Source organism: Seriola aureovittata, chromosome 12 (assembly GCF_021018895.1).
Source record: "Seriola aureovittata isolate HTS-2021-v1 ecotype China chromosome 12, ASM2101889v1, whole genome shotgun sequence".
Lineage (NCBI taxonomy): Eukaryota > Metazoa > Chordata > Actinopteri > Carangiformes > Carangidae > Seriola > Seriola aureovittata.
The window spans coordinates 8,011,753-8,038,887 of record NC_079375.1 but is presented as its reverse complement, the minus strand read 5'-3'; the positions used below and the strand labels follow the sequence as shown (position 1 = coordinate 8,038,887).

At 42.4% G+C, this 27,135-nt stretch overlaps 1 protein-coding gene across 12 annotated transcripts in view; it reads left to right on the top strand.

Moving 5' to 3' along the window:
• The window catches only part of epb41l3b (erythrocyte membrane protein band 4.1-like 3b), a 51,813-nt gene extending 27,453 nt beyond the window's left edge, over window positions 1-24,360 (top strand). For 2 of the 12 annotated variants that reach the window (XM_056391054.1, XM_056391051.1), the window contains exons 4-26: window positions 1,683-1,787; window positions 2,077-2,119; window positions 2,241-2,316; window positions 2,492-2,710; window positions 3,473-3,560; window positions 4,614-4,658; window positions 5,291-5,443; window positions 6,058-6,155; window positions 6,624-6,799; window positions 7,340-7,545; window positions 8,032-8,616; window positions 10,056-10,109; window positions 11,442-11,477; window positions 12,725-12,910; window positions 13,638-13,700; window positions 14,266-14,991; window positions 15,825-15,857; window positions 16,071-16,148; window positions 17,729-17,812; window positions 18,980-19,078; window positions 19,695-19,775; window positions 20,091-20,206; window positions 23,201-24,360. In XM_056391054.1, coding sequence (XP_056247029.1) covers window positions 1,683-1,787; window positions 2,077-2,119; window positions 2,241-2,316; window positions 2,492-2,710; window positions 3,473-3,560; window positions 4,614-4,658; window positions 5,291-5,443; window positions 6,058-6,155; window positions 6,624-6,799; window positions 7,340-7,545; window positions 8,032-8,616; window positions 10,056-10,109; window positions 11,442-11,477; window positions 12,725-12,910; window positions 13,638-13,700; window positions 14,266-14,991; window positions 15,825-15,857; window positions 16,071-16,148; window positions 17,729-17,812; window positions 18,980-19,078; window positions 19,695-19,775; window positions 20,091-20,201 — 3,345 coding nt within the window. In that variant the 3' untranslated portion in view covers window positions 20,202-20,206; window positions 23,201-24,360. Of the gene's footprint in view, window positions 1-1,682; window positions 1,788-2,076; window positions 2,120-2,240; window positions 2,317-2,491; window positions 2,711-3,472; window positions 3,561-4,613; window positions 4,659-5,290; window positions 5,444-6,057; window positions 6,156-6,623; window positions 6,800-7,339; window positions 7,546-8,031; window positions 8,617-10,055; window positions 10,110-11,441; window positions 11,478-11,942; window positions 12,009-12,724; window positions 12,911-13,637; window positions 13,701-14,265; window positions 14,992-15,824; window positions 15,858-16,070; window positions 16,149-17,728; window positions 17,813-18,979; window positions 19,079-19,694; window positions 19,776-20,090; window positions 20,207-23,200 lie in introns of all 12 variants that reach the window. The other 10 variants (XM_056391052.1, XM_056391055.1, XM_056391061.1 and 7 more) reach the window with 10 other exon arrangements.
• Window positions 24,361-27,135: the final 2,775 nt, after the last annotated feature.

Genomic DNA, 27,135 nt, shown 5'->3' with positions numbered 1-27,135 from the left:
CTGTTTTATATGATTGTAAACTGAATTTCTTTGGGTTTTGGATTGTTGCTTGGACAATACATGACATGTGATGAACTTGAAAAGGACTCTCATTTTCTATTTTTTCTATTAAAAATTTTATAGACCAAATAATGAATTGAGAAAATAGTCTGCAGGTTAATCAAAAATTAAAGTAATCAATAGTTAGTTGTAGACCAACTTTTAAAACATGGTTTGGTGATGCAAGCTCCGGGTTCCTTTTGTAAAATCATTATGAAACTCTAATCTCTGTTTTACTTCCAAGTTTCTCCTTAACAACCCCAGGGAGAGCAAAGTACACGCCAGATCAGTCAGCTGCATCTGTTGCAGTCCTAACATATTTGCTCTGGTTACCATAGCTATATCTGTTAGACAGATATGTGACTAAGCCCTGAACAGAGGCTTGCAGATCACAATCTGTCTTGTATGTGTGTGCAGGCTCCGTCAGTAAAGCCAGGGTTGAGTGTTGCATTGAGAAGACACTGTTCGCAGCAAGGCAGCAATAGTCTGACATGATTCTGCTAATTCCCTCTGAGATCTTCTGATGGGATTAACTCTCTGCCACTAGCAGCTTTATAGCTGTTGAAATCACGCACGTACACTAAACGTATCTAATAAACAGGATGTGTGTACGCTTCATTTATGTGTGTGGATGCTCGTACAAATGTACCATATCTGTGGAAAACTGTATTGCTACTACTTCTGTTACACACCTGCGATATGTGTGCGTTTATATCCATGTGGGCCCTTCACGTCATGGAGCGTGTGGGCGATACTCCTGCCTGCATGTGAATCTGACAGATGCACAGGCGTGTTATGACTCCTGCTGCTATAATGTGGCAGGGGCTTTTCAGCGTATATCCAGATACGAGGAGCTGGCTTTGGCTCTGCTGAGGCGGGAGGCATCTGTGTTGTGGCAACTCGGGCCTTGAAATATCCCCTGTGAGCTGGCCAAATGAGTGGGGGTGGGGCGGTGGGGATGACGGAGCTCCAGACGATGACATCCGGCACTCAAGGAAGTGCAATCGATCCGTGTTAAGCCTTCACATAGTTGATGTTCACCTTGAGCTCCGGTATTTGAAGGCGTATCTATAAAGCTTTAGAGGGAATTGATTCAGAGTGTCCCCAGTTGGTCGAATGCAGCTCCAATATCTCGAGGGTTAGCCCGTGCAGGAAAGGCTCCGTCATGCGGCAGTGTGATGTGCTGTGTCATCATGCTGTTATTGTAATTAAAAAATGGTACATTGCTGCTCTGGAGAAAATGAGTTCGGAGTTCATTTTCATTTCATTGTCTCAAGATAAATGGGAATGTTTTGCATCAGCAAATTCAACAGCCTGATATTTCTAAACTCCAAATTTCTTGTGTAATTTTCCTTTTTATTATGTAAATGTTTTTTTTTAAATTGTTGAATATAGTTTGGATACACAAATTATACTACTCTGAACATTTTTTTGTGCAAATATTTGAAGGTTTTAAGATTTTAAGATCTTGAAATAAAATAAACAAGCAAAAAAGCAGTACACACAACACACTTTTCTCATGCAAGATAACATCCTGATTAAATCTTTGGTGTTATAATCCTTTTTAAATTACACTTTCACTTTTCAAATCACTCTTGACTGCATCGAGTTCATGTTTTGTTTTGTTTTTTTTCCTCTCACAGAAACGAGCCAAGGGACAAGTGCTCTTTGATAAAGTGTGTGATCACCTCAACCTACTGGAGAAAGACTACTTCGGAATCACACACAGAGATGTAGAGAACCAGAAGGTAATCAAAAAAATAAATAAAAAAAATCTACACTATAATCTGCAAATAATCATCTTAATTGTCATTCAAACTGGCATTGAAATGAGTAACACTGAAACTCTCCATAAATCCTTATGTAAGAGCTTCTTTACAAGATGATTCTGCTGAACATGTCGAGCCTCTTCACAATGAGAATGATTAATTTCTTGGATTTTCTGTCCTCGGACAGTAAAGATGTCCTACTTTAGGAAGTGTGGTTGTTACAAATGCGTGACGATTCATTCTTTTCATCTGTGGTTGTCTGATGCAGAATTGGCTGGACCCCTCCAAGGAGCTGAAGAAGCAGATTAGGAGTAAGTCCCACATCTTAATGAAGCCAGTCAAGTATTTTTGTCCTGATTTTTGAAGAGGAATGAGGTGTATTCAACTGAAAAATGCTGCTTTTAATAATTCAGTGTTCTTTCTGCGTCACAGCTGGTCCCTGGAACTTTGCATTCAACGTGAAGTTTTATCCCCCAGACCCCTCCCAGCTGACCGAGGATATCACGAGGTGAGTCCTTGTTATAGATCGGATGCCTCGAAATGCAGTTTTAAAAGGGAAAATGGTTGATTATGTAGATTAAAATGATATTAACGAGGCTTTCGCATTCGAAACACATTAGAAAAAAATCCAGACAAAATAATTTTAACTGTTTTTTGTATTGTGTCTCCTCTCCCTCTCACAGGTACTACCTTTGCCTGCAGCTCAGAGATGATGTGGTGTCGGGTCGTCTGCCTTGCTCCTTTGCCACCCACACAGTGCTGGGCTCCTACACAGTGCAGTCTGAACTGGGAGACTACGACCCCGAGGAACTGGGCAGCGACTACATCAGCGAACTGCGCTTCGCACCCAACCAGACCAAAGAGCTAGAGGAGAAGGTCATGGAACTCCACAAGACCTACAAGTTAGTCTCTTTTTATACTGAGATTGAAATATAGTGCTCAACTTTTTATACACACTTGGACGATTTTCTCAGTCAAGTGTTGCAGTTTTTAAAATGTGAAGTTTTATCTGTGTAGTTATAGTTTCTATGTTAAAAATACAGCCCTTCTTTTACAGCCTCGGAAAATCTGATTTCAATTACTGTATTTCTCATAAACATTAAAGAGTTAACAATCATGAGTGAACAAGCTAAAGCTACTAATCTACTTTGGAAGAAAATGTTGAGATCACATAAGACCCTGTTTTTCATAATATGAAGCTGATTGGCAAAATAGGTTTCCATCCTAACTTGAGTCAGTCAGGTTACCTGTGTGATGTTAACATCCATTGAGTTTGTGTTGTCTATTAATGGATCTAGCTGTCTGTGCTTTTGTCTGAGCCCCACCCTTCACTCTGTATTACAGTGATTTGTGTGTAATTTAATGCGATCCTGTTTCACCCAGTGGGTGGAGTGACGCAATGACATTGCCAGGATAAGGGTCTCTCTCTCTCTGAAGGCCAGCTATGCTAAAAATGGATGCACTTATGCTACTCTGTGGCTCCTCAGTTAAAAGCATCCATAAAAACAGCCGTTTTCCAAAAAGCTTTGATGCAATAAATCTCTGTTTTAGATCTCTGAAGTCTTGCATATTCACATTGGTCTGAAAGCATCGAATCTGTCTTTGCTTTACTTGTACTTATTGACCCTTCTTATGTCTGATCTGTCCTGTCCCTGTCGTATCAGGGGGATGACACCGGCTGAAGCAGAGATGCACTTCCTGGAAAACGCCAAGAAGCTGTCCATGTATGGTGTGGACCTCCACCACGCCAAGGTAACAAGTCACTACAAACCTCCTCGTATTGAGTTTACAAATTTATTGTCTCTCGCAAGTCAAACAAAATAAAAAAAAATTGGAGACAGATAGCTGCAGATGTCAATTTTCTGTTAACTTTTTTTGTTCATATCGTCTTTTAAAACTCAAACAGTTTTTAGCTCCTTTCACAAACTAGAATGTCTGTCTCCAGCCTTTATGCTAAGCTAAGCTAAGCTAACCAGCTGCTGTGTGTAACTTTGTATTAACCGCATAGAAACATCATGTCTGAACTGTTCCCTTTTTAAGTCGTTTCTATAAATGAATCATTTTGCTCATGTCTCCAGTAATGGTGGGTGTTTCCAAGAAGCACTAAGAAGTGATAAAGGGTTAGGGGTCAAATATAATGTTTGCAATCTAAACCTAACACCATGCCAATCATGCAGTCAATAGTGACGCTTGCCACCACAACACTGCTGCTTCAGAAACATCATGGCTGCCACAGAAACGCCTCAGTTTAACATGCCTGTGCTGCACCGCTGATTGACATTATATCACCGCTGCCTCCGTGGACTTGGGGCTGAAGGGGTGGAGGGATGATGAGAAAGGATGGGGAGGGGGTCTGGAGCCCAGCTCGACTTGAATGATGTATTTTTCTTTCTTTCTTTCTTTTTTTTTTTTTTCTCTTTCTAATCCACCTGGCCAGATGGGATCAAACACATCATTAGAGCACAGGCAGCAAAGAAAGAGCTGGAGTACGACAGCAGGACGGCTGTCATCGTAAAACAAAAATTACAGTCATCAGTCTTGATATGAATCCAGTTATCAAAAGCGCTTTGAAAGTCAAAATGGGTCTAGATGTGAGTGATGGGGAGGATATTGCTTTTGCAGATTTAGATCAGAATAGAGGAGATGACAGAGATGAGGAAGCGGCCTTGATCAAACTGAGCAGACATCAATGCTCAGTGTTGGTTCTGTGAGTCATAGTCTTGATACACAAGGAAAAAAAAAAATCTGTACATATCAGACCAGCATCCCTCTTTTGTCTTCTCTCCTCTCTCATTAAATGCAAAGTTGGTAGGGAGACTCTATGAATGCTTGGCTCCAGCTGAGGGAGAGGTAAGAGGCTACATCACATGTGCTTACATGTGTTTGTTTGTGTGTGTGTGTGTGTGTGTGCGTGCGCGCGCGTGTGTGCGGTTTGTAGTTGTGCATGGTTACATACAAGTTGTCTAAGTTATTTAAGATTGGCTGTTCCGGCTTTGGACCAGCGCTTCCCTCTCAAAACGTCATCATCTTTGGTTTTCACCTGCTCATCTCGTGCTTTGTGCAGTGAAGAGCATCGTCTCGTGCTTCATCCACCATTTCCCGACACTTCACTGTCGCTTTTGCCACTCTCACTCACTTTATGCCCCATTCTGCGTCATTGTTCAGCGTCAACACAGCCTGCGCACACAAGATTAGAGTATGCCTGATTCCACTCTCCACCTGCCTGCTTTTTACCCCGTGATTACCACACACCTGACTCTGTTAACGTCTACTTTTCCCTGCTGTGCACTGGCTCCTGAATACCTCCCATAAACTTTAAGGAATAGGAGTTTTATGTTTTGCAGAGGAGGAAGTGCTTAGTGGCTTCTAGTTTGAGATTGTTAGGGACTCTGTGTTACTCCACCAAAGTGACACATGAAGGGATTTACTATAACTACTATGTTTTTTGTCATTTATGATGTCTATGTGTGTGATGTTCCCAGGACTCTGAGGGCGTGGAGATCATGTTGGGAGTTTGTGCAAGTGGCCTCCTCATCTACAGAGACAGGTTGCGGATCAACAGGTTCGCATGGCCCAAAATCCTCAAGATCTCCTACAAGAGGAACAACTTCTACATCAAAATCCGGCCCGGCGAGGTGAGGAGCGCTTTAGTGATAAATATAGAAAAAGATAAATTAAAACATATTTAGACATATTTGTAGGGATGCGCAGAGCAGATCTACCGGGTCAGTGTCGAGGCCAGTGAACACATTGTTTGATTGGTGTCTGCTGTAAAGTTCAGGTCCATTTCTTATCCTTTGTTCACTGCAACACACTGTGCTCTCACTACAGCAGCTGTCAAATTCCCTCTGTTTCAGCAACATTTTACAGGCACACCACAAACTGTAAAGTGCTGCTGCTGTTGGTTGGAAGTTGTTACTAAAGTTCAGAACTTTGTGGCTATGGAGAGATGTTGTCTTGCTCCTGTCTAAAATGTCCAAACCCGACGCATCTGTACTGATATTCCTCTCTTTACTGACATTATATAAAGGGAAAAGTGTAATCTGATATCACTTTTTATATAATTCTGTAATTAAATTAATGTTAATACGAGTTATTTTGCTACAAATCTGTATATGAACAACTGGTAAAATGCTAGCAATTAACAACACAACATAGATTAATAGAGTAGCGATTCAAAATAAATGACTGAACAAGCTCAAGTTACCTATATAGTGAATCTGACCTCAGTGTTTTGTCTGTGTTACAGTTTGAGCAGTTTGAAAGCACGATCGGTTTCAAGCTCCCAAATCATCGCGCTGCCAAAAGGCTGTGGAAGGTCTGCGTTGAACACCACACCTTCTTCAGGTGAGGACCTTAACCTGTGACAGGAAACAGCTTTTCAAACAGCAGTATGTTTTTAATTTGAAAAAAAAAGATGTATCTGACATGTCAACCTAAATCTGAAGTGTAGCAAAGAGAGAGCAGTTTGTCCTGCTGCATTCGCCAAACACAAGCTACTTTGAATAGAAGGGATCACGATCATGCCAGCCTTGTAAACATGAGTTAACTGATAATCACCTCATATTATTTAATTGTAGTGAAACGGTGTTCAGACTGTTTACTTGTTGTTGCCATTTGGACAACATGCAAAGTCGCTTTGTGCTGCTTCAAGCAAAAAGATGGTCTCCTAGGTTCTTCGGTGTAGCGAGCCAGGCCTGAGCGCTCTCCAGAGAATATTTAAATGAGTAGGCGTTCTAATTTTTTCACAGTACGAAGTTAAATCTGTGTTTTGTTTCTGGTGTGATTAATGTGAGTGTGTGTGACTTGTGACAGGCTGGTATCCCCTGAGGCGCCCCCGAAGAAGTTCCTGAGCCTCGGCTCCAAGTTTCGCTACAGCGGCAGAACGCAGGCTCAGACCCGCAGGGCCAGCTCCCAGATCATCAGACCCGCTCCGTTCTTCGAACGCTCCTCCAGCAAACGCTACAACATGTCCCGCAGCTTAGATGGAGGTGAGGGAGCAGCTTGGGGTTGTGATTAATGGCTGGCCACACGTGCCACCCAAGTTGAAATGCTGTCAACCCAGGGCTTTTGTTTATTTGTCCACTTTGCTTTGAGCGGCGATATTTTTAAAGCCCTGTTTTTGTCAACTGGACAATTTTCTTGTTATATAAATGCTTGATTTTAAATTGGGCAAAACAGACAGGCAGTTTCACACAGAGGGTCTTTTCTGAACTAGTGGGAAAAAACGTCTCTTATTAAAAGACGCCATCGCTGCTTTTTGTGACAAGAAATTTCCTTTTGTAAAAGGTGCAAATGCAATTTTTGTTCCTATTCTGTTTCTTTCAAAAGGAAAAAACATGTTTTTGCTACCTGAAAGCTGGCAAAGCTCAAATATCTGGCACACTTCTGCATAACAGCGACAAAGGCACAATGGATATTATTATAAGAACAATGTGCAGTTTGCTGTTCCCAGTTTTCCCAGAGCATCAGCGTCTAAAACGCCACCGACTCCAGTCCCTCACATCCGTCTTTGTCCTGTGGTGTTTCAGCTCCCATCATGGAGAACCACGAGACTCTGATGAAGGACAGCGCTGTGGACGGGGCAGCCAAAGTCATCGCCAAGGGAGACATTATCACCACGGTAACAACAGAGAAGAAAGCGGAGGAAGAGAAGGCAGAGGAGGAGGACGCTCAGATGGATGCTGCAGAGACACCGGAGCCCACTGCCACGACGCCACTCAGACACGACACAAAGGTAAACCACTGTCTACAAACACCGTCAGAGGAGTCACACCTGCGTTTAATTTGGATAAAAGAAGCGTTCAGAGGCTTTGATGTTTTTTGTGTTTGGTTCAAAGAGAGGTAATATATATATAAATATGCCACCGGATTTTCAAAGACATGGATCATGTTTCTTAGAAGCTGCTGCGTCTTTGTCTTTTTAGTCCGTTTTGGGATTTTAGTTTGTTTTCTTTCTTAATAAACTTTCTTTTCTTAATAACTTCTTAATGGCTGATGAGAATTTCCCAGTTGCTTTCAGCTTAACCCTCTGCATTAGACTAGGCCTAAGTGCTTTCATCTTGTGTGCGCTTTACTAATTAGCTTTTCTTTTCTTGTCCTTCCTTTGACCCCACACTATACTCGTGTGTGCTCATGCGTATTTGCCTCCCCCCCCCTTCCCTTTCGCCTCCTCTCCATTTACACACACGCCATCCTTTTCGTTGACATTACCTTCCATCAGAACTCCCCTCGTGTATACACAACCGACCCCCTCCGCTCCGAGCTCTCACTCCCCTCATCTCCCGTGTCATCCACTAAAGTGCGGCGGAGGCGCAGGGAGAACGCGCGCAAACGAGCCTCGTCAGTCAGTCCAGCCAAGAGCAGCGCTGGGTGCCGCCGCCGTCAAGCCCACGCCGACCGCAAAGCCGCCCTGCTGGAGGAGCGGGCGCTGCTGCTCTCAGCCCGCAAGCAGAGGCTGGAGCAGGGCAAGGGCCGCGGCGGCACGCTCTTCTCCTTCTCCCTGCACCTGCCTGACCTGTCCTCCATCCTGGATGATGATGGCTACATCACCTTCCCCGATCTGTCAGAGATGCACTTCCTCCCTGAGTGCGCGCAGAACTTTCTCCCCATTAAGTCACCCTCACTCATCCCCTGCTTCCTCTTCATCTTCTTCTTCCTGCTCTCCACCTCCTTCTCCGTCCCTTACGCCCTCACCCTTTCCTTCCCCCTGGCGCTGTGCCTCTGCTACCTGGAGCCCAAGGCAGCCTCCCTGACCGCCTCCATAGCCCAGGGCTACCATGACCATGACAGTTCAGAGGAAGAGGAGGTGTGTGTGCCTTTATGTTCCAGTACCCGCCTCTGGCTTAGAAATGGCAGTTCATTATGACGGTTAACCCCTTATCCTGTCCTGTATCTCGCTCTGCTGTTTCACCAGTTCAGAGCCGACCTGGAGACTGTGTCTGTCCCAGTGTCTGTCAGTTCTCCTACTTTCAGAACCTCATCTCTGCCCAGTCACACTCTCATCCTGTAGACTACATCCCCATCAACATCAACCGTACACAGAGATGAACCTGCAAGTTTCACCATTTCATATTTGATTGGCTTGTATGTACCTCACCTACATGAGAGGGTTAGACACAAATTGTGAACATCATCGGGGTGTTTTTACTCATCGGCGTGAAATTTCACATCTTTTTGAAACATTTTACCACATCTGTGTGTCACTAACAAATTACCATGAAATATCGCTACAGTGTTAAACAGTTCATCATGCAAATATTTAAATATTTGACAACCTGTTTATGAGAGATAATGAGGATTTGAAGAAGTCACCTGTCTTCATGTTACCCACTAATCCCTCACCAAACTTCATATTTAACAACATAGCTTTGTGCCTAACCCATCTCAGTGTTATCATCTACATTCATGTCTTTATAGTTTAGAAAATGACTGTTGACAGACACCAGCTGCATGGAAACACTTCCATCCTTATCCTAAGCACTCAGTCTCTCTGCGTCGCTATGTGACTCAAGCAAAGCAGCACAAATTAAAATGAATCATTTAAATGGAACCTGTGCTGAAAAGGGCTCCTAGTGTTTCAGCGAAGTAGCTTACTGAGGAGTGGGGTTTTTTCTTTTTCGTTTTTCTTCCTGCCAGCAACACTTTTTGGACTCAGAAATCTGTGTAAAGTAATGCACACTGTGACGCAGAGAGACTGTGACACTTAAATGCATCCAGATCACCTTCAGTGTCAACATGCATGGAGAGGAGGGGGGAGGGCCTGAAAGTCAGGTTACTGTTCGGCAACGAACTCATCAAACCAAATTTTTATTACCATGTGTTTACCTATTTTTACACAGTGACAACACAGCAAGTCATTTGTCTACCTGGACTGAATTTCATTGAATATATACCAGATATAAGCCTGTTTCAAATGGAAAGCAAATTTTAAAAACATTTTCCTCAAATGTCAAAGTGACTGACCGAAGGTTTCAACTTCCTCTGAGTCTGTTTTGCTTGCTTACTTTGCATTTGCTTTTATGTTTCTTTTGAGTTCTCCTTCTGCCAACCTTTTCTGTAGTGTTGTCCGATACTGTTAGAACGTGAAGCCCACAGAAACAAACCAGTGCATTTCCATTCGTTCCATTTGTGGTGATGAAGAATATCTCTGTTGATGAGTGATGCATTTGCAAGGGTTTACAAGTTGGGTTCTTCTCATTTTCTTGCTTGCCGCTCGGAACGGTTTCGGTCTGTGTGTGAAAGCAGACTGACAGCGAACAAACTGACTTTGCCTTTGATGGAGAGATGACTGCCACAGAGGTTTGTACATCAGGGAAAGACATCACGTTTAAGGCATGAAAGACGGTGTTGTCGGAGAGGAGACAGAAAGTGATGCTGGATTATAGGTGGAATGTGAAATGTTCAGAAGAATTTGTGCACTTGAAGATCTGCATGTTCTGTATGCATTGCATCTGTACACCCATTGAGTTCCTGTTTCTTTTTTCTCTTTTTTTAACGTATCGTAAACACACTTTTAATGATCACGATATATTTCTGCCCTTTATTCCATATCAATGTCTTTTCCACTGACAACATTTCTGACTGTTTGCTAAGCCCCACCCCCCCTTAGTTGTCTATGCTAAGCCTGTGGAGTTTTTCGTTCTTGAACAGCACTGTAATACAATTTATGATGACAATTGCAGATTCACCTTTCATAATTGGTAGGATTTGTAACAGCGGGTCTTTGATTTCATACTCTGGCGGACAAAATCAGGCTTCTCGTCGCTAGCAATTTTTTTTCAGCTGTAGTTAGCCAGCTCATTAAGCTAGCAATAGCTTAAGGAGTTGAATGAACATGAACACTGACGCCGGCTGACTCTAAATTGACTTTATAACAAGTGAACTTGTGAAAAGCATCCTTTATCTTTAAAAGGAAAAATTCTAGGATCAGATACTTGGCTGCTTAGCTTATATTCTTGTTCATATTTTCAAACAGCCCAAACAGTTTAAAAGAGTAAAAGTAACTGGATGACAGTAAAAAGCAGGACATAGCTGATAAAATTAGCCTAATCCCCGGCAGCATCCAGGACCGGCTTTTACACAGTCAGGACATACTTCACAGTGGACATGCTGGCTGTAACCCATGGATGTGGTGCTGCATAGCGTACTCAAATAAGGCAGCCGTTTTTGCTTGAATGAAAATTGTTTGCCTGGCGCATAGGCCAAAAATGTTTTCCCTGCTGACCTCGCCCACACATTCCCGCTTGATTCACAGACTTATGATGACGTAACATCAACAAGAAGCTAGTTAGCTTGACATGCTAATGTTTGCAGCTTATGTTTCACCGGACAAACACATGGTTGTACTTCCTTACAAAAGCCTCCACACTCCATGCACACAGGCTCAACGTTTGGACAAATCCAAATCTTGCTGTATCCGGTTTATGGTTGGTAAGCTACAGTTGGACGAATGCTGCTCATGGGAGGGGTTAAGCAAACAGTCTGTTTCTCTCTTTAGTCTCTCTGATTGCCATTCCTAGTTGCTCATTTTCTTCCCATTCACTTGATTGTCCCTCTGCGTCTCTTCTCTTTAATGGCTCCTTTCCTCCTTGTCTCACACTCTCTGTCCTCTCCCTCTTTACTTGCTGTCAGTCGGAAGCAGATGAGGACTCTGAGATGCGGACTCAGGTACACTGGGCTCGCTTCATGGCCCTGCTCAGTGCATCACACAGCCGCCGCCACCAGATGCACTGAGCTACTCAGACATCAGCCATCATTCACTTTGTGTCGTTCCCTCCGCCTTGGCTTGCCTGGTGCTGCTGCCGCTGTTGACACACTCACTATCACACGACACACCAGACTGACCATTCACTCTCGCCTGAATTCACTTCACAGACTGCTGCTGCAAAGCTGTCGCTGCTTCTAAACACACCATTCCAGCTCATTTCTCAAGTGCTTTTGTTTGTAAATGGTGGGGTCATGTTCAGATTTCACAGTTTTCAAGGTTTTTTTCCCCCAGTGACTTTTTGCCATCATGTCATTGACAGCCATGTCTAAGAAGTCAAAGCTCCCAGCACTCCTGACAAGAGTCTAAATTTAACATGCCATAGCAACCTTAACTCTAGTTCCTCTCCCCTCTTTTTTTCTTTACAGTATAGTTTCATAAGACGAGTAAAGGGGGAAACCGTTTTTATCAGGCATAGTAATCTGATGCTAGAGGTTGGTAAGAAAAAAAAAAATGCATGACTGAAATATGCATGCAGGTGCGTTTGTTATCAGGAGTAACGGGATTTATAGCATTTATCTCTAACCTGCTAGTAGCTCTGCCAGTGTAAGATACTGTTTTCTGGAGTTCCTGTGTGAATGGGAGTCATTATTATTATTACACTTTTGTCTAACAAAGTTTTTGCTGTGAGCATAAATTGGTTTTTGTGAGAAATAAAGCAACAGAAACGAAACTGAATTAAGTCAGTGTTTGTAGAGATCTTAACTTATAATGAGATTTGGGAGTGTTGTGCTTAATTAAACCTGCAAAACTAAATCTGCAAATAATGCATGATGCCATTTTTTTTTTTTTTTTTTTTTCATTGACTAAAAGCTGGTCCTAAATGCTCCCATAGCATTTAAGTACAAGCTGCTTCTCACTTAGTCGTCATGTGGGTGGAACCTTTTGCTCTTGTTTGCTGTTTTGTATGTACAGCCTGAGTGAGAAAGAATTATGAAGTGCATAATGCAACTGATTTAGGTCTCTTTCAGTTTCCATTTTGGTTCCAGACCTTTTCAGAGCTGCATTTTATGCCACCCAACATTTTATTTTGGGGGGGGTGATTCATTGGATATGCAAGCTACCGTTGCGTACATAAAGCATGGCCGTTGTTCCCGCCGCGCTGCCCCCACCCTCATCTCTCTGTATCATGGTTGACCGGCTACTGCAGGACACTGAGCCTCCAGCGGAGATGGTCAAGCACCAAACCAACATCAGCGAGCTGAAGCGCTTCTTCCTTGAGACCGGCGACAGCACGCCGGGCCTGACAGAGTGGGAGAAGAGGCTGTCCTCGTCCCCCGCGCGCTCAGCCAGAGCAGATGAAGCACCAATGATAGAGCCTCTGGAGCCGCAGGATGTAAGCTGCAGCCCACAGCCGACTGAATGGCGGCGTGTGTATGTGTGAAGCATGACATCACCCTGGAGATTTTTGTATAAACAAAGACATCAATCTGAGGAGTGATTGCTTAATGAGTCATTGCGCAGTAAATTCAATATTGATAATGGGGCTGGAGTCATGTTGGTTTTTTTTTTTGGTTTTTTTTATGAAATTGAGTCTGGTGTAGTATATTTATTAAAGGAGAATATGGTCACCTTCATAGAGGAAATTAGTTCGTAAAGTCATTCAAAGTTAGTGCATCAATAAAGTGGCACATTTAATCTAGTGAGTGTGTTTGTCTTTGCCACCATCACCTTATGTCTTTACTATATCTCATCAGCAGCTGATTAACATATTCATTTGTCTCGGTAATGGATGGTGAAGTCATTAATCAGTAATATGATCGTTGTGCTGGGCGACAGTACTTGCCTTTTTATCAGAGTTTCTCTTTCTACGTGTGTGGTGTAACACAATCTGATGAACTTGCGCAGGACCGAGCGACGCTAATTGAAGTCTCTGAAGACTAATCACTGACATCAAACGTGTCTGACTGACTGACATGAAAGGAAGCTCATTCTCTGGAGGAGCTTTGGGACCCAGATCTTGTCCATTTTGAACATGCAGTCGCACTGGTCATGTCCTTTTTTTTTTTTTTTGTGTCTGTCTCAATATGTGTGTGACATTTTATTTCTCATTTCTTTTGCAGACTGAAGATGAGCAGCCTGTAGGAGGTGAGACAAAGGAGGAGGTGGAACCTAAAGACACTGAGGTAAACATTGCTTCCAGTTGTGTTTTCTGTGACTGTGGTGTTGTTTGTTGCCCTTAGTATCTACCTAGCTCCAGACGTATGTGGACACAAGATCAGTGTTTGGTATTTTGGCTCTTATTACTTCATGTGTGCAATAAAAGAAGAAAAGAGTTTCTGCCATTTTTCTTTTCCGTATCCACCCATTTTTATCATGGCTCTGATATTAAAATTAAAGCTCCTGTGTTATCTACTATGATTGGGGGGAAAAAACATGCCAGAGCTGATTACAAAAGCTAATTCTAACCAATATGTGATTAATATCTGATCAATTCTTGATAGAAATTCAAACATTACTCTTCACTTTCGCAGCTCTTTCAATAATTACACTGCCATATCTGTGCAGACAAACTACGGTTTTAAACCAAGCTATTTCCAAATGGTGCATCTCTGTCCCTTGTGGAGCTCACCGTGTGTCATTTTTAGCTGAATTGTCTCTTGAGCTTATTCTTGGCGTGTGTTGGCTGTGTGATGCCCTCTCTTTATTAACTTGAACGATCCATTTCCAATAAGCCAAGTGTCTCCCCAGGCGACAGGATATCTGGTGAAATACGTGGTGGATAGTATCGTAACAGATGGGGCCACCTCCACGGGGCCTCACGGGATTAGTCTGTCAACCACTATGGACGACGACGTCTTCATGGACGGGACCCTCAGGGAGGTGGTGGAGAAGACGCCCGACTCCCAGGAAGAAGTGTCGGAGAGGTCGATGTTGAAGGTCAGCCCCGGAACCGTCAGAGACGAAGTGTCCCAGGCCATCAGTGACAAGAAAGGAATGCTCATTATCTTGAAGGAGGCGGAGGATAAAGTGGACATTGAGGGCAAAGAGACGAGTGTCTTGGGTGAAACAGAGGAGCCTGTCCCTGGAGAGGCTGACACTGAGGAGAAGGATTTGCTGTCTGCTTCCAAAGAGGAAGAAACTATCAAAGAAGACGGTGCTGTTGTCATAGAAACCCAAACCACAGTGGTCAAGACACTGAGTCCGAAGATCGAGATAAAAACTGATGACATGAGTCAGATTAAAGGTATTGACTCGCCCAAAAAGGCCATGGCGTCGTGGATTTCTGAGGAGGTGAAGACCGAGGCGTCGGAGGTCTTCAGTGTGTCTGCGAAGGAAGTCCGAGAGATGAAGACTTGTGGCAGTCTGCAGCAGAAAGCCGAAATCTTCACCTTTGAAGAAGTCCAGAGCAAACAGTCAAAGTCCAGCGTGACTCAGATTACAGTTTCTGAATCTTCGTCCTCATCCTTAGCAGTGGTACTGTATGAAAACTAAAAGCAACAACTTGGTATTGGCAGCCTCCCTCCATATCTCCACCACCACCACCTGCAGCCCACTCCCATTGCCCTCCTCCCCTGAGCAGCAGCCAAACCAGTGTAACCAGTGTAATCAAGCGCTGTGCATGGCTAACGGCCCCTTAACCCCCCAGTGTTTACTCTCTCACTTGCCAAACTGCTGATTTGTGTTGCAGTCAAGCCTGCAGCTTCTTTTTTTTTTCTTTTTTGATGGAACTGTATTGGATTTGTTTTTCAGTTTGTTGACAGCTAAAACGACTCACCTTGCCTTAGCAGCTGCCTCCCACAGCTGATAAGGTAGAAATGTTTTTTTTTTTTTAACCATTTTGCTCAGCTGCACCATTCCTTTCTTTCAGCTCTGTTATCAGTTCTCTGAGAGTGGTGACTTCATATCCCTGGCTCAGTGCCACCGCTGCAGCTTTCCCCACCTTCATCCTCCAAAAATCCTGCTTCTGCCTCGGTAACGAGTCAGGAGAAAGGAAAAAAAAAAAAAAAATGTATGGATCTACCTGATTTCACTGTTCCTTAAGGAAACGTTTTCAAAAGCAGATTAGGCTGAAATTTGCTGTTTCAGTGATTCTAAAATCCAATTCGAGGTTTTCAGATTGGGTTCAGCAGATTAATGAGATATATAATGGTGGTCCATACATTCCATACAATATTTACTTTTCAGACCTTTTCATTTTCCCACCCTCTCTCCCTTCGCTCTTTGTCTGGTGTTCATTGTGACTTTTGACTTTCCTCTCTTGTCCTTTCTCTCTTTTCTTGTGTCCGTCCATCCTTCTGTCCCATCAGTCCACGCTGGGATGGGTCTCCTCCTCTCAAAAGGTGACCACTCCTCTCTGGTCCTTTTATTATCTTTTAAGTATTTGTGACTTTAAATGTGTAATTCTATCAGGTTGTTAAGTCACAAAATGCTAACCAACATATTTTTCTCCATCAGGTTTCATGTGAAACTGCCCTCTTCTATGTGGAGTATTATAAATTTTATTATCATGGTGATACAGAAATATAATTTAATGGTACAATTATCATTTACAGACATCGGCTGATCCAGAGGAGAAAGCAGTGGTTGCCACGGAGACGGAGGCAGTACCAGCTGAGTCAACAGGGCCAACGGTGAATATCCAGACCACAGAGGCTGCAAAGGCCGAGCCAATGCCAGTGCACACCACAGCGGAGCTCACAGTCAGAACCATGTCAGCAGAGCCTGCAGAGGGGGGGCTAGACTGTGTAGTAACATTACACAGGGATATTAGTGACAATGGCACAGGAGATCCACCAGCCGACTCTGTTAATTGTGAAAAATGTGTTATTCCTGGCTCGGCACCATCTTTAGAGCAAGTTCAGCAGTGTGCATCTGTGAAAGCAGAAATGCAGCCAGCGGAGGCAGCAGGTTTGGGGTTTGGTGGGAGTTTGTCTGGCGGTAGTGCTCTGCCAAAGTCTGCAGTGATCATTGTAGCGGCAGAAAAGGAAAATAAGGAAGTAATAGATGAGCAGGGAGAGACTGCAGGTGTTGAGGGGGAGGCACTGATGTCGAAAAATGAAAATGATGTTTTCAATCTCACTGTAAATCCTGCTTACATCAGAGGTTGTGTAAAGGAAGAGAAGCAGTCACCAGCAGAGGAGCGACGTGACAAAGAGGGAGCAGCAGAGACTTGTTTGGAGGCTGTAGAAGATGAATTAACAGGTTCAAGGGAGGGACAGCAGACAGAAGTAGACGGCAAGAGAGTCCAGTTCTCCGATGAGGTGCAGTATTTCGAGGAAGAGTTCCCCAGACAGTTTGAAGATGGTATCGAGGAGGTGGATGAACGTTCACTGACAGAAGTTGAAGGACAACAGACCTTTCCAAACCTCTGGAAACCTTTGTCCTTTGAAAAAGAGAAATACCACCATGTACAGATGGACAGCTCAGAGGATGAAACAGAGAGAATGAAGGAGGAAGAGACGGATGAGAAGGGAGAAGCAGAAGAGTATGATGATGAAAAGATTCATTTGGAACAAGAAGAAAAGTGTGAAAAGGCTTCAGAAGGGAGAGATGTTGTGGTATCAGAGGAAGAGGAAACGCAGGAACAACACTTGAAGCCCAGCCCACAAGAAGCGACTCTAACTGAACCCCCTACCTCAGCCAACCCACTCACCAATCCACCTCCAGCCCCGTCTCAGTCGGAGGTAACCCCGCGTCAGCTCCGGCGGCCTACGCCTCGGCCCTATAACCTCACCACCACTCTCCGCTCCTGCTGACACAATCTGCCACTAATAATCAAGGGCAAAACTCCACCAAAAGCATGGACATGCCTCTCAAAGTGCTAACTTACCAGTTTGTCACTGAGCAGATCAGGGGACCTGTAATATGATGTGGTGCACACACTTGATCGAAACCTTGTGATTTGCATTTTCCAGTATCTTCTCCCTCACTGGATTAGGGACTCTAATGCATGACTGCATGCTCGTTGATAGATTTAAGCCCTTCATTGAGTGTCTTTGGTTTAGTTTATTAGCAAAATTGTGTTAATTTAATTCTGCGTGCGACATCGCAGTGCTGTTTTAAGAACAACGACGCACGGTTAACGGTGAACACCTACAGCAATTTGTTTCAGACATGACATCTAACTTACTTAAGAGCACAGATGGTGTTGGTAGAGTTCTCTTCTTCTTCATGTATTTATTTGTGCCCGTGTTTCTGTTTTGCCTTCTAGAGTCTTGAGGTCAGCGAGGCCGGTACCAAAGAGACGCCTGTGATCCACACAGAGACAAAAACTATCACCTATGAGGCTGCAGAGGTACATATAATCAAAATTTAACATCGCCTCCATTTTACATTTTGAACTAATTTTGAGGATGTTAGATTGGGACTCAGCAGTAGTGGCTTTCTGACCGGTGGGGGGCAGTGGAAATAAACACAACACTTCAAGTGGGAATAGTAATTACTTATTTACACACTCAGCTGATACAGAGCAACAGGAGTCCTTTGTGTCCACCTGATAAATGTAATTCTGATATTCACTCTCTCTGTTTTGGTCTCCACCAACTCCTGAGGGAAACATCATGCTTTTTGTCTGCTGCTTGCTCCACTATGATCACCGGCTAATCTTGTCTGTCTGCTGATTGGTGATGGGGCTGGTAGTTTGGCGTTCAGAGCTCTTCAACTGAAAACAGTTGCCAGCGAGAACGAATCATAACGGTGCAATTACGAGTAATAAAACCAAAGGAGAGAGCGAAAAGACGTTATAAAGCTCTGTGGGAGTGTGGTGACTTGCAGAGACGTGCTGTAGTGGTCTGCGGGTTCACCACATTACACACACAACATAAAATTACAATAATAGCTGCAGTAATTAATGATTTTTGTATCAGTGGATCAAATAATGTTTTATTTTTACTGTGACTGTTTTCACTTGTAGTAAGACAGACAATTATCAACCAACTTTGCAATCCCCCTTAGCTCTGCAGTGCGTTTTAGCCATTTTTAGCTCATTGTTTAGGAATTGAAAGCTTCAAATTCCACTATTAATCCTGTTTACTAGCAACGCCAAGCAGCTGTAAACAGCCAGAACAGCCCTGATAAACCGGCTGTACACTATCTATCTACAGTAGCTGGTTAAGAAAGTCTAGCAGTTAAAGAGCCAGATATTTCCCCTCAGGAGAGATGAAAGGAGGTGAATATTGGACTTAAATTTACCAGATGGACACAAACATAACTTTAAATAAATGCTAATCTTTGTCTGCTAGATTTGTATATAAGAAATGTATACGATAATATGTCAAATGTTTCGTTTTGCTTGTTGAGCAGCTCATCTGCCGCCCAGTGGCCAAACAGATAAATTCATGCGGCTTTAAGACGACTCTAACATTTGAAAAAGACCTGTTAAATCAACTATAGTGAGTATTTTGACTTAATCCAGAGCACAAACATGAAATGTCGTCTCGAAATGTGTTTTGCTTATCAACAGGTTGACACTAATGGTGACGCAGACCCCGGGGTGTTGCTGAGCGCCCAGACCATCACCTCGGAAACCACCAGCACCACGACAACCACACACATCACAAAGGTCAGCGTCCATCTATTGTCCCTTTGGCCTCTTCACACTTGAAGCGTCAAACGTGCCATCTCTCTCTCTCTCTCTCTCTCTCTCTGCTGACTGCAGAGTGTGAAACAGAAGTAGCTGACCTATATTTGTTCTTTTATTTTGTAGTTTAGAAAAAATATTGACGTAGAGAACAATGTGATGTGAGCCAGTGTTATTGAAGTATATACTGCAGCTACAGGTTTATTTTTCTGACCACATCGTGATTACTTTGGGGGGAAAAAAAGTGTGTTAAGAATGTTTTACCACTGTTTTCACTCATACATTATGTTATATTGAAAATTATTTTCGTTATCAATCAATCCTGAAAAACTTAAAGGGTTATTCCATCATTAGAGTAATTGACTAATGTTCTGTCAACCAACTAATTGCTACAGTTTTTAATCAGCTATCTGTATTTTTATTTACATTCACAAAACTTTCCGCATTTGAGGCTGATGAGAAAATGGTACCTTGACATAAAAATGTTGTATAGTTAAACATGAATAATGTGCCTAATAAAACTTAAAGAATATGTTTCTTGCCACATGCTTTCTGCATATGAACTGACTGAAGTGGCTTTGTGTTCTCTGTTGATCAGACGGTAAAAGGAGGAATATCAGAGACAAGAATCGAGAAGAGGATCGTCATCACAGGAGATGCAGACATCGACCACGATCAGGTCTCTTGTTTTTATTTAATTTACTGTTGTCCTTATTTTTCTTTGCCTGTAAAGTCAGCAATTGAATTTGAGCAATGACCAGGAACTTAGTTCAGACAGATGACACAGAGTGGTCTAGCATGTGACATTTTAAACAAAACAGTATTAACTCGTGATGTGACCTTTAACAAATACTGGAAGTATGACAAGTGTAACTGAAAGTGACTTCCCTGTTGGCATACTGACTTACAATCCAACATCCCGCTCCCTCCCTGCCCTTCCCCATTCTCTGTCTCCCCCTGGTGATCCCTCCTGGCACTGCACTCCCGTACATAGGCTCTGGCTCAGGCCATAAAGGAGGCTAAAGAACAGCATCCTGACATGTCAGTGACCAAAGTAGTGGTACATAAAGAGACAGAGATCACGCCAGAGGAGGGGGAGGACTGACCCAGGTAAGACAATGAGGCTCCAGTCCTGGCCCCGGCACTGTCCGGTTTAGTCTGGTCTGGTTTTAATTTAGTTGGACTGGGCTTTTTCAAGCTGGTCTCCATACTCGGGCATGCTGCTTTCCCATCAGCACTTCTTCTCACTGCCACAGACAGCCCTGCTTCTGTAGCACTTACAGCTAATGCATCATGCTGTTGTCATTCCAGCTCCACTCCCCCCGCAGGGAAAAGGTCGGCTGGTGCGTGTGTGCACACAGAACGGATATTATAGTCTCAACTCGTAATGACAAGGCTTAAAAAACCTTTGCAGTAATGCTGCTGGCAGTCTCATGCAATCTCGTGTAATTTGGCTGCTTCACTCCCCCCTGCTGGAAAGAAGCGCAATCCTTTTTTATTAGAGAGAGCTGCTGTGTGTACTGTACATTTAGCACAGACCTCTCTCTCCGATTGGTTTGTCATTGGGAAAAAAGAAATCGCAACACTGATCTTAAAAATCATGTTCAGACTGCTTCCTTAATAAAAATAAATAGATAAATAAAAAAAGGTGTTGGAAAACTGGAGATGTTTTTCTCATCTGCTAAGCGCAGAAAAACAAGCTGTTGAAATGGTTACGCCTTCATGCCGCGCAATATTGTGTAAAAGCATTTCCACGCATTGTTGTGTCTACATTATGTAGCTTCACAAAGGACACTGACAGTGATGAGCGATTAAATACCGGCTCAACCGGCTTCTGCTTCTCGGAGCGCTCGGCCCGTGCTGAAGGCGCACCCGTATGGACTGAAATCTGATCTTGAGTACACACAGATGTGCTTCAGTCTATCTTCAACTCTGTTCATACATGAACAGTAATGTTGTTTAACTGTAAGTTATTAGCAATTATGTACTAAGCTCAAAAACGAATTACATTTGCAGAAAATCTTTTTGTTTTGCATTAAAAGGCTGCGCTCAGTTACATGTGGCATCAGTTTCATACTTAACATGTTGCACGGAAATTGTTATACCATAAAAAATTAATATTAGATTCATAATTAATATCAGATTCAGAAACTTGTGTAACAATAATCTGCACATGAAATAAAACAAACCAAGTTGAGCCTAAATTACACTGTGGTGTCAGCATTAGTCTTTTTTGTTGCACTACGCAGTAGCTTGACTGGACTGTTTTTATAGGTAGAATATTCAAGCTTGGGGTGAAATACTGAAATGTTAAAACTGTGTTTCTGGGACGCTTATGTTTGTGGCATACTGCTCCTTTCAGTTGCACTCTTCCTCTGTGTGTGTGTGGGGGAGGGGGGGGTGGGGGGGGGGGGTAAATAGGTCAGCAGTCCTTGTGGCAGCGTTTCCACAAACTTCACAAATGCAGCCATTTGTGTTCCAACTTGTCCGCTGTCAGTAGCGTCAGGGTTACATCAGGCGTGGAGCTGCGTGAGGGAACCTCTCATTCCATTGTACCACAGCATGTTCTTACTCCCCCCGCGACGCCACCTTCTCTCGTACACATCATTTTCTGTCTCTGGAAACGACGCATTGTCCAGTTTATTCTAATTCACCTTGTGGCCCTGAGGCTTATTGTTTCATTAGCTCCTGACTGAAACGATCCCGAGGTGCAGGGTGTGGCGATGAGCAAGCGTGCATGTGTGTACTTGTGGGACTCACCAGATGGGGAATGCTTGGCTTTGTTTCTGCGTCCTCGCCATCAGTACTGTGTGTGTGTGTGTGTGTGTGTGTGTGTGTGTGTGTGTGTGTGTGTGTGTGTGTGTGTGTGTGTGTGTGTGTGTGTGCGCGCGCGCGCATGGTTGTGTGCTGTCTAATACCTGTCTCAGAACGGCTCTGCTTCTGAGTAGCACTGTTAACATGATACTAAATGTTTTCTCTGCTCTGTTGGATGCTTGTCTCTTGCCACGGTAGATACACACAGAGTTGTGGATCAAAACCTGAGAGAATTTGGAGTTGCATTTTCCAGAGTCTTTAAAATTATAGAACAAGAACAAAATTTAAAGAACATTAAAATTCAAACACGTCACACCACCACTTCTCCAGTGCACCATGCTTTATTCACCAAACAATATCTTCTTCTTTTCATCAGGGCACATGACGTCCTTTTATATGATCAGTCATGTGACCGATAAATCACCATAAATAAATACCACATACAGCATCGGCAACGTCTCTGTCTTAGACAATACTATTCACAACAAGTCATTACTCTTAGTGTAAAATATAAATGACCACAGTATTCTGGAGGAAATACAATCTTTGGTCTGAGCTCATCACTAAGTAAAAAGGTTGAAAATCCATTCTTCAGTATATGATCCTTTCAACCTTATTATTCAGATACATTTTTCATAACACAGTATAATAATCTAATTCCTTCCATCACTTAACATTTATTAATAACCCAAAGTCATTTTCAAGTCCATCTGCTTTTGACCTTAACACAACAATCCATGGACTAACTTGTTCCTGTTATTTGAGCTCAGACATAATTCAGGAGACTCTGCAAAAATGGCTTCAAGTCTAATTCCTCATTTAACACTCGGGGGGGGGGGGGGGGGGGGGGCTTAAAGTGCCTAATTTAGAAATCCAGAATGCCTCTGTCTTAAAGGAGCGATTTCTCCAAATCTCCCCCTCTCTCTGATGGAGGCAGAAACGTGTCGGGTGTAAAGTGTGGTTCACCAGAGAGGAGATGTATGACGTGTTTTAACTTTGGTGGAATAAAAGTCAAATTCAAAACCGCATAGTTGCAGATGGGATGCCACTGAGAGCGATATTGATAAATTATAGTCAGAAAGTGCCCACGAAGCCTGTGTGTATCTATGTTGTGTATTTGCATTTTTGTAACTCAGTAGTCCCTCAGTGCATCTTTTTTCTGGGGGTAAAACTGCTATAACCTTATATCAGGCTCATTTTCAGTCTTTGGCAGGGTGCACTGTGACACAAAGCTACAGATATGATTACACAAGCAGGATGCTCTAACTGCTGTTCCCTCTGCTCTTCCAGGAGTAACACTGAGGGGCTGTTTCTGTTCAACCTCCCACAATCCAACATCCAGAACTCCTCATATTACGCCGGGGACTCTCAGAAGACTAGAAAGGCTCCTTACTCTCCAAATGCTGCAGCTCGCCGCTAGTCGCAACCATCACCTGCAAAATAAATAAATGCATTTTGCATGAGAAGGACGCAATGTTGCATTATCAAACAAATGGCAAGATTATACAGAAAACCGTACGATTTTAAAAAAGGTTCTCGATCCATCTGCACGCCGAATCCCTGTGTGCAGGAAGCAAACCTTTTTGCTTTCACTGCCTTATGACTTTGATGCATTTTTATGATTATTGAGAATAATTATTGTAGCAACATTTTATTTATGAAATAAAGCCATCACTCCAGAAACTTTAAATTGCCGTAGATTTGTATATGTTAGAGAGCATTACACTATTTAACCTTGCTGTAGAAGTGCCAACCTCATTTGCCAGCAAGCATCGCCTCACTCACTCAAACAACCCTATGATTTTCCGTGAGGTGTGTCACAACATAAATCACTACAGCCCAGTACTGTACATATCAAAGCTTCCTTAGGAAAATAGCAAATTATCTTTCACAGTTGATTTTCGTCATGTCCACTTGAATTGTGTTTTTCCTTTTTATGATCATTTCAGTATTTTATTGTTTCTCATCAGCTGATTCCACCACTTGCAACACCTTTTTTTTGGAGGTCTACTTTGGTGAAACGCCAAGGAATCAAGAATTCTGTGCAAGAAATAGATTTTTATGTGCCTGTGCAGGCTCTGAATGTTTCCCAGGGTAGACGATCGGTTGCACCACAAGTCCAAGGTTTGTGTGACTGTGAGGCAAAGGGCTCAGACTGCCGAGCTCTGCCCAGACTAGATGCAAAGCCAAAAGAGATCTGTCAACCCCCGACACACACACACACACACACACACACACACACACACACACACACACACACACACACACACACCGACCGCCACCTCCTGAACATGTCAGCTGTTTGCCTCCCTCATCTGTTTAACTGTATCTGAATAACCAAGTATTGTTCATGTACAGCCACATTTTCCTCAAAATGGTGGAATAAAAGTGGCAAATGCATTTGTTTTTAATTTGCTGTTTTCTTCTCTAATAATAAAGTGTCGACCACAGTACTGAAACCTGGTTGAGTGTTGTTGAACCAGTGCCAAATACATTTTCTCAACAGAAAAAAAAATCTTAGTGATTCTAATAATGGTTGTTTTTGTTTTTTTAGATACTAAATAAAACGCAAATTATTCAAAGGTTTATATCACAATAGTTGTGGCACACTCTGAACCCCTGGAGGCTGCCATGATAAATTTAAAATTATATATTCAGGTTAATTTGTTCAATCTTAATTGAAAGATTAAAAAATCCATCAACCAATGTGATAAAAATCAATGGACCCAAGGAACAACCTGAGCTGTGAGAGACTAAACAGATCTCCTATCCTCAGGAGCAGGTTGTGATTATTAAAAACCTAAAAGCTTAAACAGTGGTTAAAATAAATAAATATATCAGTGGGAGTGGATTGAATCTGTAAACTGTAGTTGATCTATTATTCATTAAACCAAATGCCCTAAACTCTTAATTGATCTGTTAATAGGAGCACCCGCGGGTAATTAAGACAGGATCCTTACTGCTGCTGGTAATTATGTTGAATACACCGAGGCCTGACAAGCCCCGCCCCCGCTGGATGTGTGCGTGTTTCCCAGAGATAATCGAAAAGATGAGATGTCTCACTCTGTTTCTGTTGCTGGGCGTGTGTGGCTCAACAGAGAGATGGGAAAGCTTAGGTTGTGATGTCACACGAGTTTGTCTTTATAGCCTCTTCCTTTAACTAAAATAATTTTTTTAGTTTTTAGTTGCTAAACAACATTTAAATGTCTTCCTGTTTTGAAATTTAAGATACTGCAAAACAATTGTAGAAACAAACATTTAAAAGGAGGAACGGGCTGGACTATGGCTCTGGGCTGTCAACATATGACCACCAATCAAATGTTTGTTTTTTGTAACAGTTTTCTTTACAGTGTTTACAAAGATGGGTAATAATCACAGCACACTAAACATAGTCATATTAATCAAAGACAACAGGTAAAAAAAAATGCCGTGCAACACCGAAACCAATTTAAATTTGTAAACTTGTAAATCAAGAAAAACAAAAATTTTAAGATATGTTTTTCTTAGTTCTAGAAATGTATTGCATATCGTCTTTGGTGCAATGTCCACATGTATGCTTTTTGGAATTTCCCACCCGTGATTAGTAATCATGTCATGAATTGATTAACATTAGTGAAAGGTGGATGTGTGGGTGAGTATCTGCTTAAAAAGAAACTAGTTTGTTTTGTTTGTTTGTTTTTTTCACAGATGTACCACACATAACTGTGTGTTCTGTATATTGAATATTATGATATAATTATAATTATAATTTTGCATTCATATAATTTATTTAATTAATTTTATGTGTTGCACTGAAAACACGCCTGCACGAATAGGTCAGCCATGTTTTTGAAATAGGTGTAGAAGGGAGATGGAGAGCGGTTTACAGTACAATGTTATGTCTCTACACAACTGGACTGTGGGTTGAAACCTGGTTGTAAGTCAGTGGTCCTACGAATAGTTTATATGGGTAAGTATGGACATACCTACAAAATGGTGAACCTGTCCTTCGACACCACTTAATCTAGGAATTATGAAAACTCTACAGACTAGATTTTGACAAGACACAGCAATAGAATTACCTCATAATGTAGTATGTGCTTTACTTGATATTGTTTTGTAGCGTAGCATGTTCCCTAAAAAAATCTTATCAAAAACAATTGATATATGGTCATGGCTCAGCAGTTTTTAATTTTCCCCTGGCACCCAGAAACCAACCGGTACAGCTGAGATGATTAGTTGATTAATTAATAGGCTGTTTTACAGAAAATGAATTGGCAAAAATTGAGATTACTGATTACGCATTTAAGCCATTTTTGACCAAAAATGCCAAAAAATTAAATGATAGCAGTTTCTCAAATGTGAATATTTCCCAGTTTTCTATGTCGGTAAACATTTTTGACTGTTGATCAGACAAAAAAACAAGATATTTGAATATGTTTACTTGGGCTTTAGGGAGTGATGGTGTGTATTTTTCACTATTTTCTTACATTTTATATACTGAACAATCAACTGATTATTGAAGATGTTAATTGTCAGACTTATTGATTATGAAAATAATTTCTGGTTGCAGCTTTAGCACTGCTGTGATAGAGTAGTAGCACCTGACCTGAGGTTTTCTGTATGTTGACCTTTTTGTTCAGGCCTTCAGTCCATGGACTTGACACGGAATATATGGAGGCAAATTAATAAAAGCGGATTCTGACACAGGGCTATTCTACAAGACAGATGGCACTTCAGTGGTAAAACTTTTTAACAAATAACTGATTAATTAAACTCTGTTGACAGAAATGATGTGAAGTAAACATGGAGGCTTAGGGAGCTGTCTGCTTTGCCCAGTTGATAATAGTGGGGTCCTTAAGGGGTTCTCAGCATATAGGGAATAATTTATTTTCACTTGGCCATAATTCCATCCATATGTACAACAATGACAGAATGTGTGACTATTTTGGTCATGTGTTTCAAACACTTTGTGTAATAAACATCTAAAAGCAAAGATCTTATCAAATGGGGGGCGTGGTCTAATTTGTGTCACTTTAGGGGTCCCTGATATGAAAAGGTTTGAGAAGCAGTGCACTATATAGTGTACAATATGGTTAACCAGGGACTTTGGGGCCTTGCCTCCTACTGGACTACACTTTTTTTTTCCTCCTGCGGAGTGGGTCGTCGTCTCGGACATAGAGGATCTCGGTGGAGTACCTGCTCCGCGGCTGTAGGTGGCAGCAGAACAATGCAGCATTTCCTGT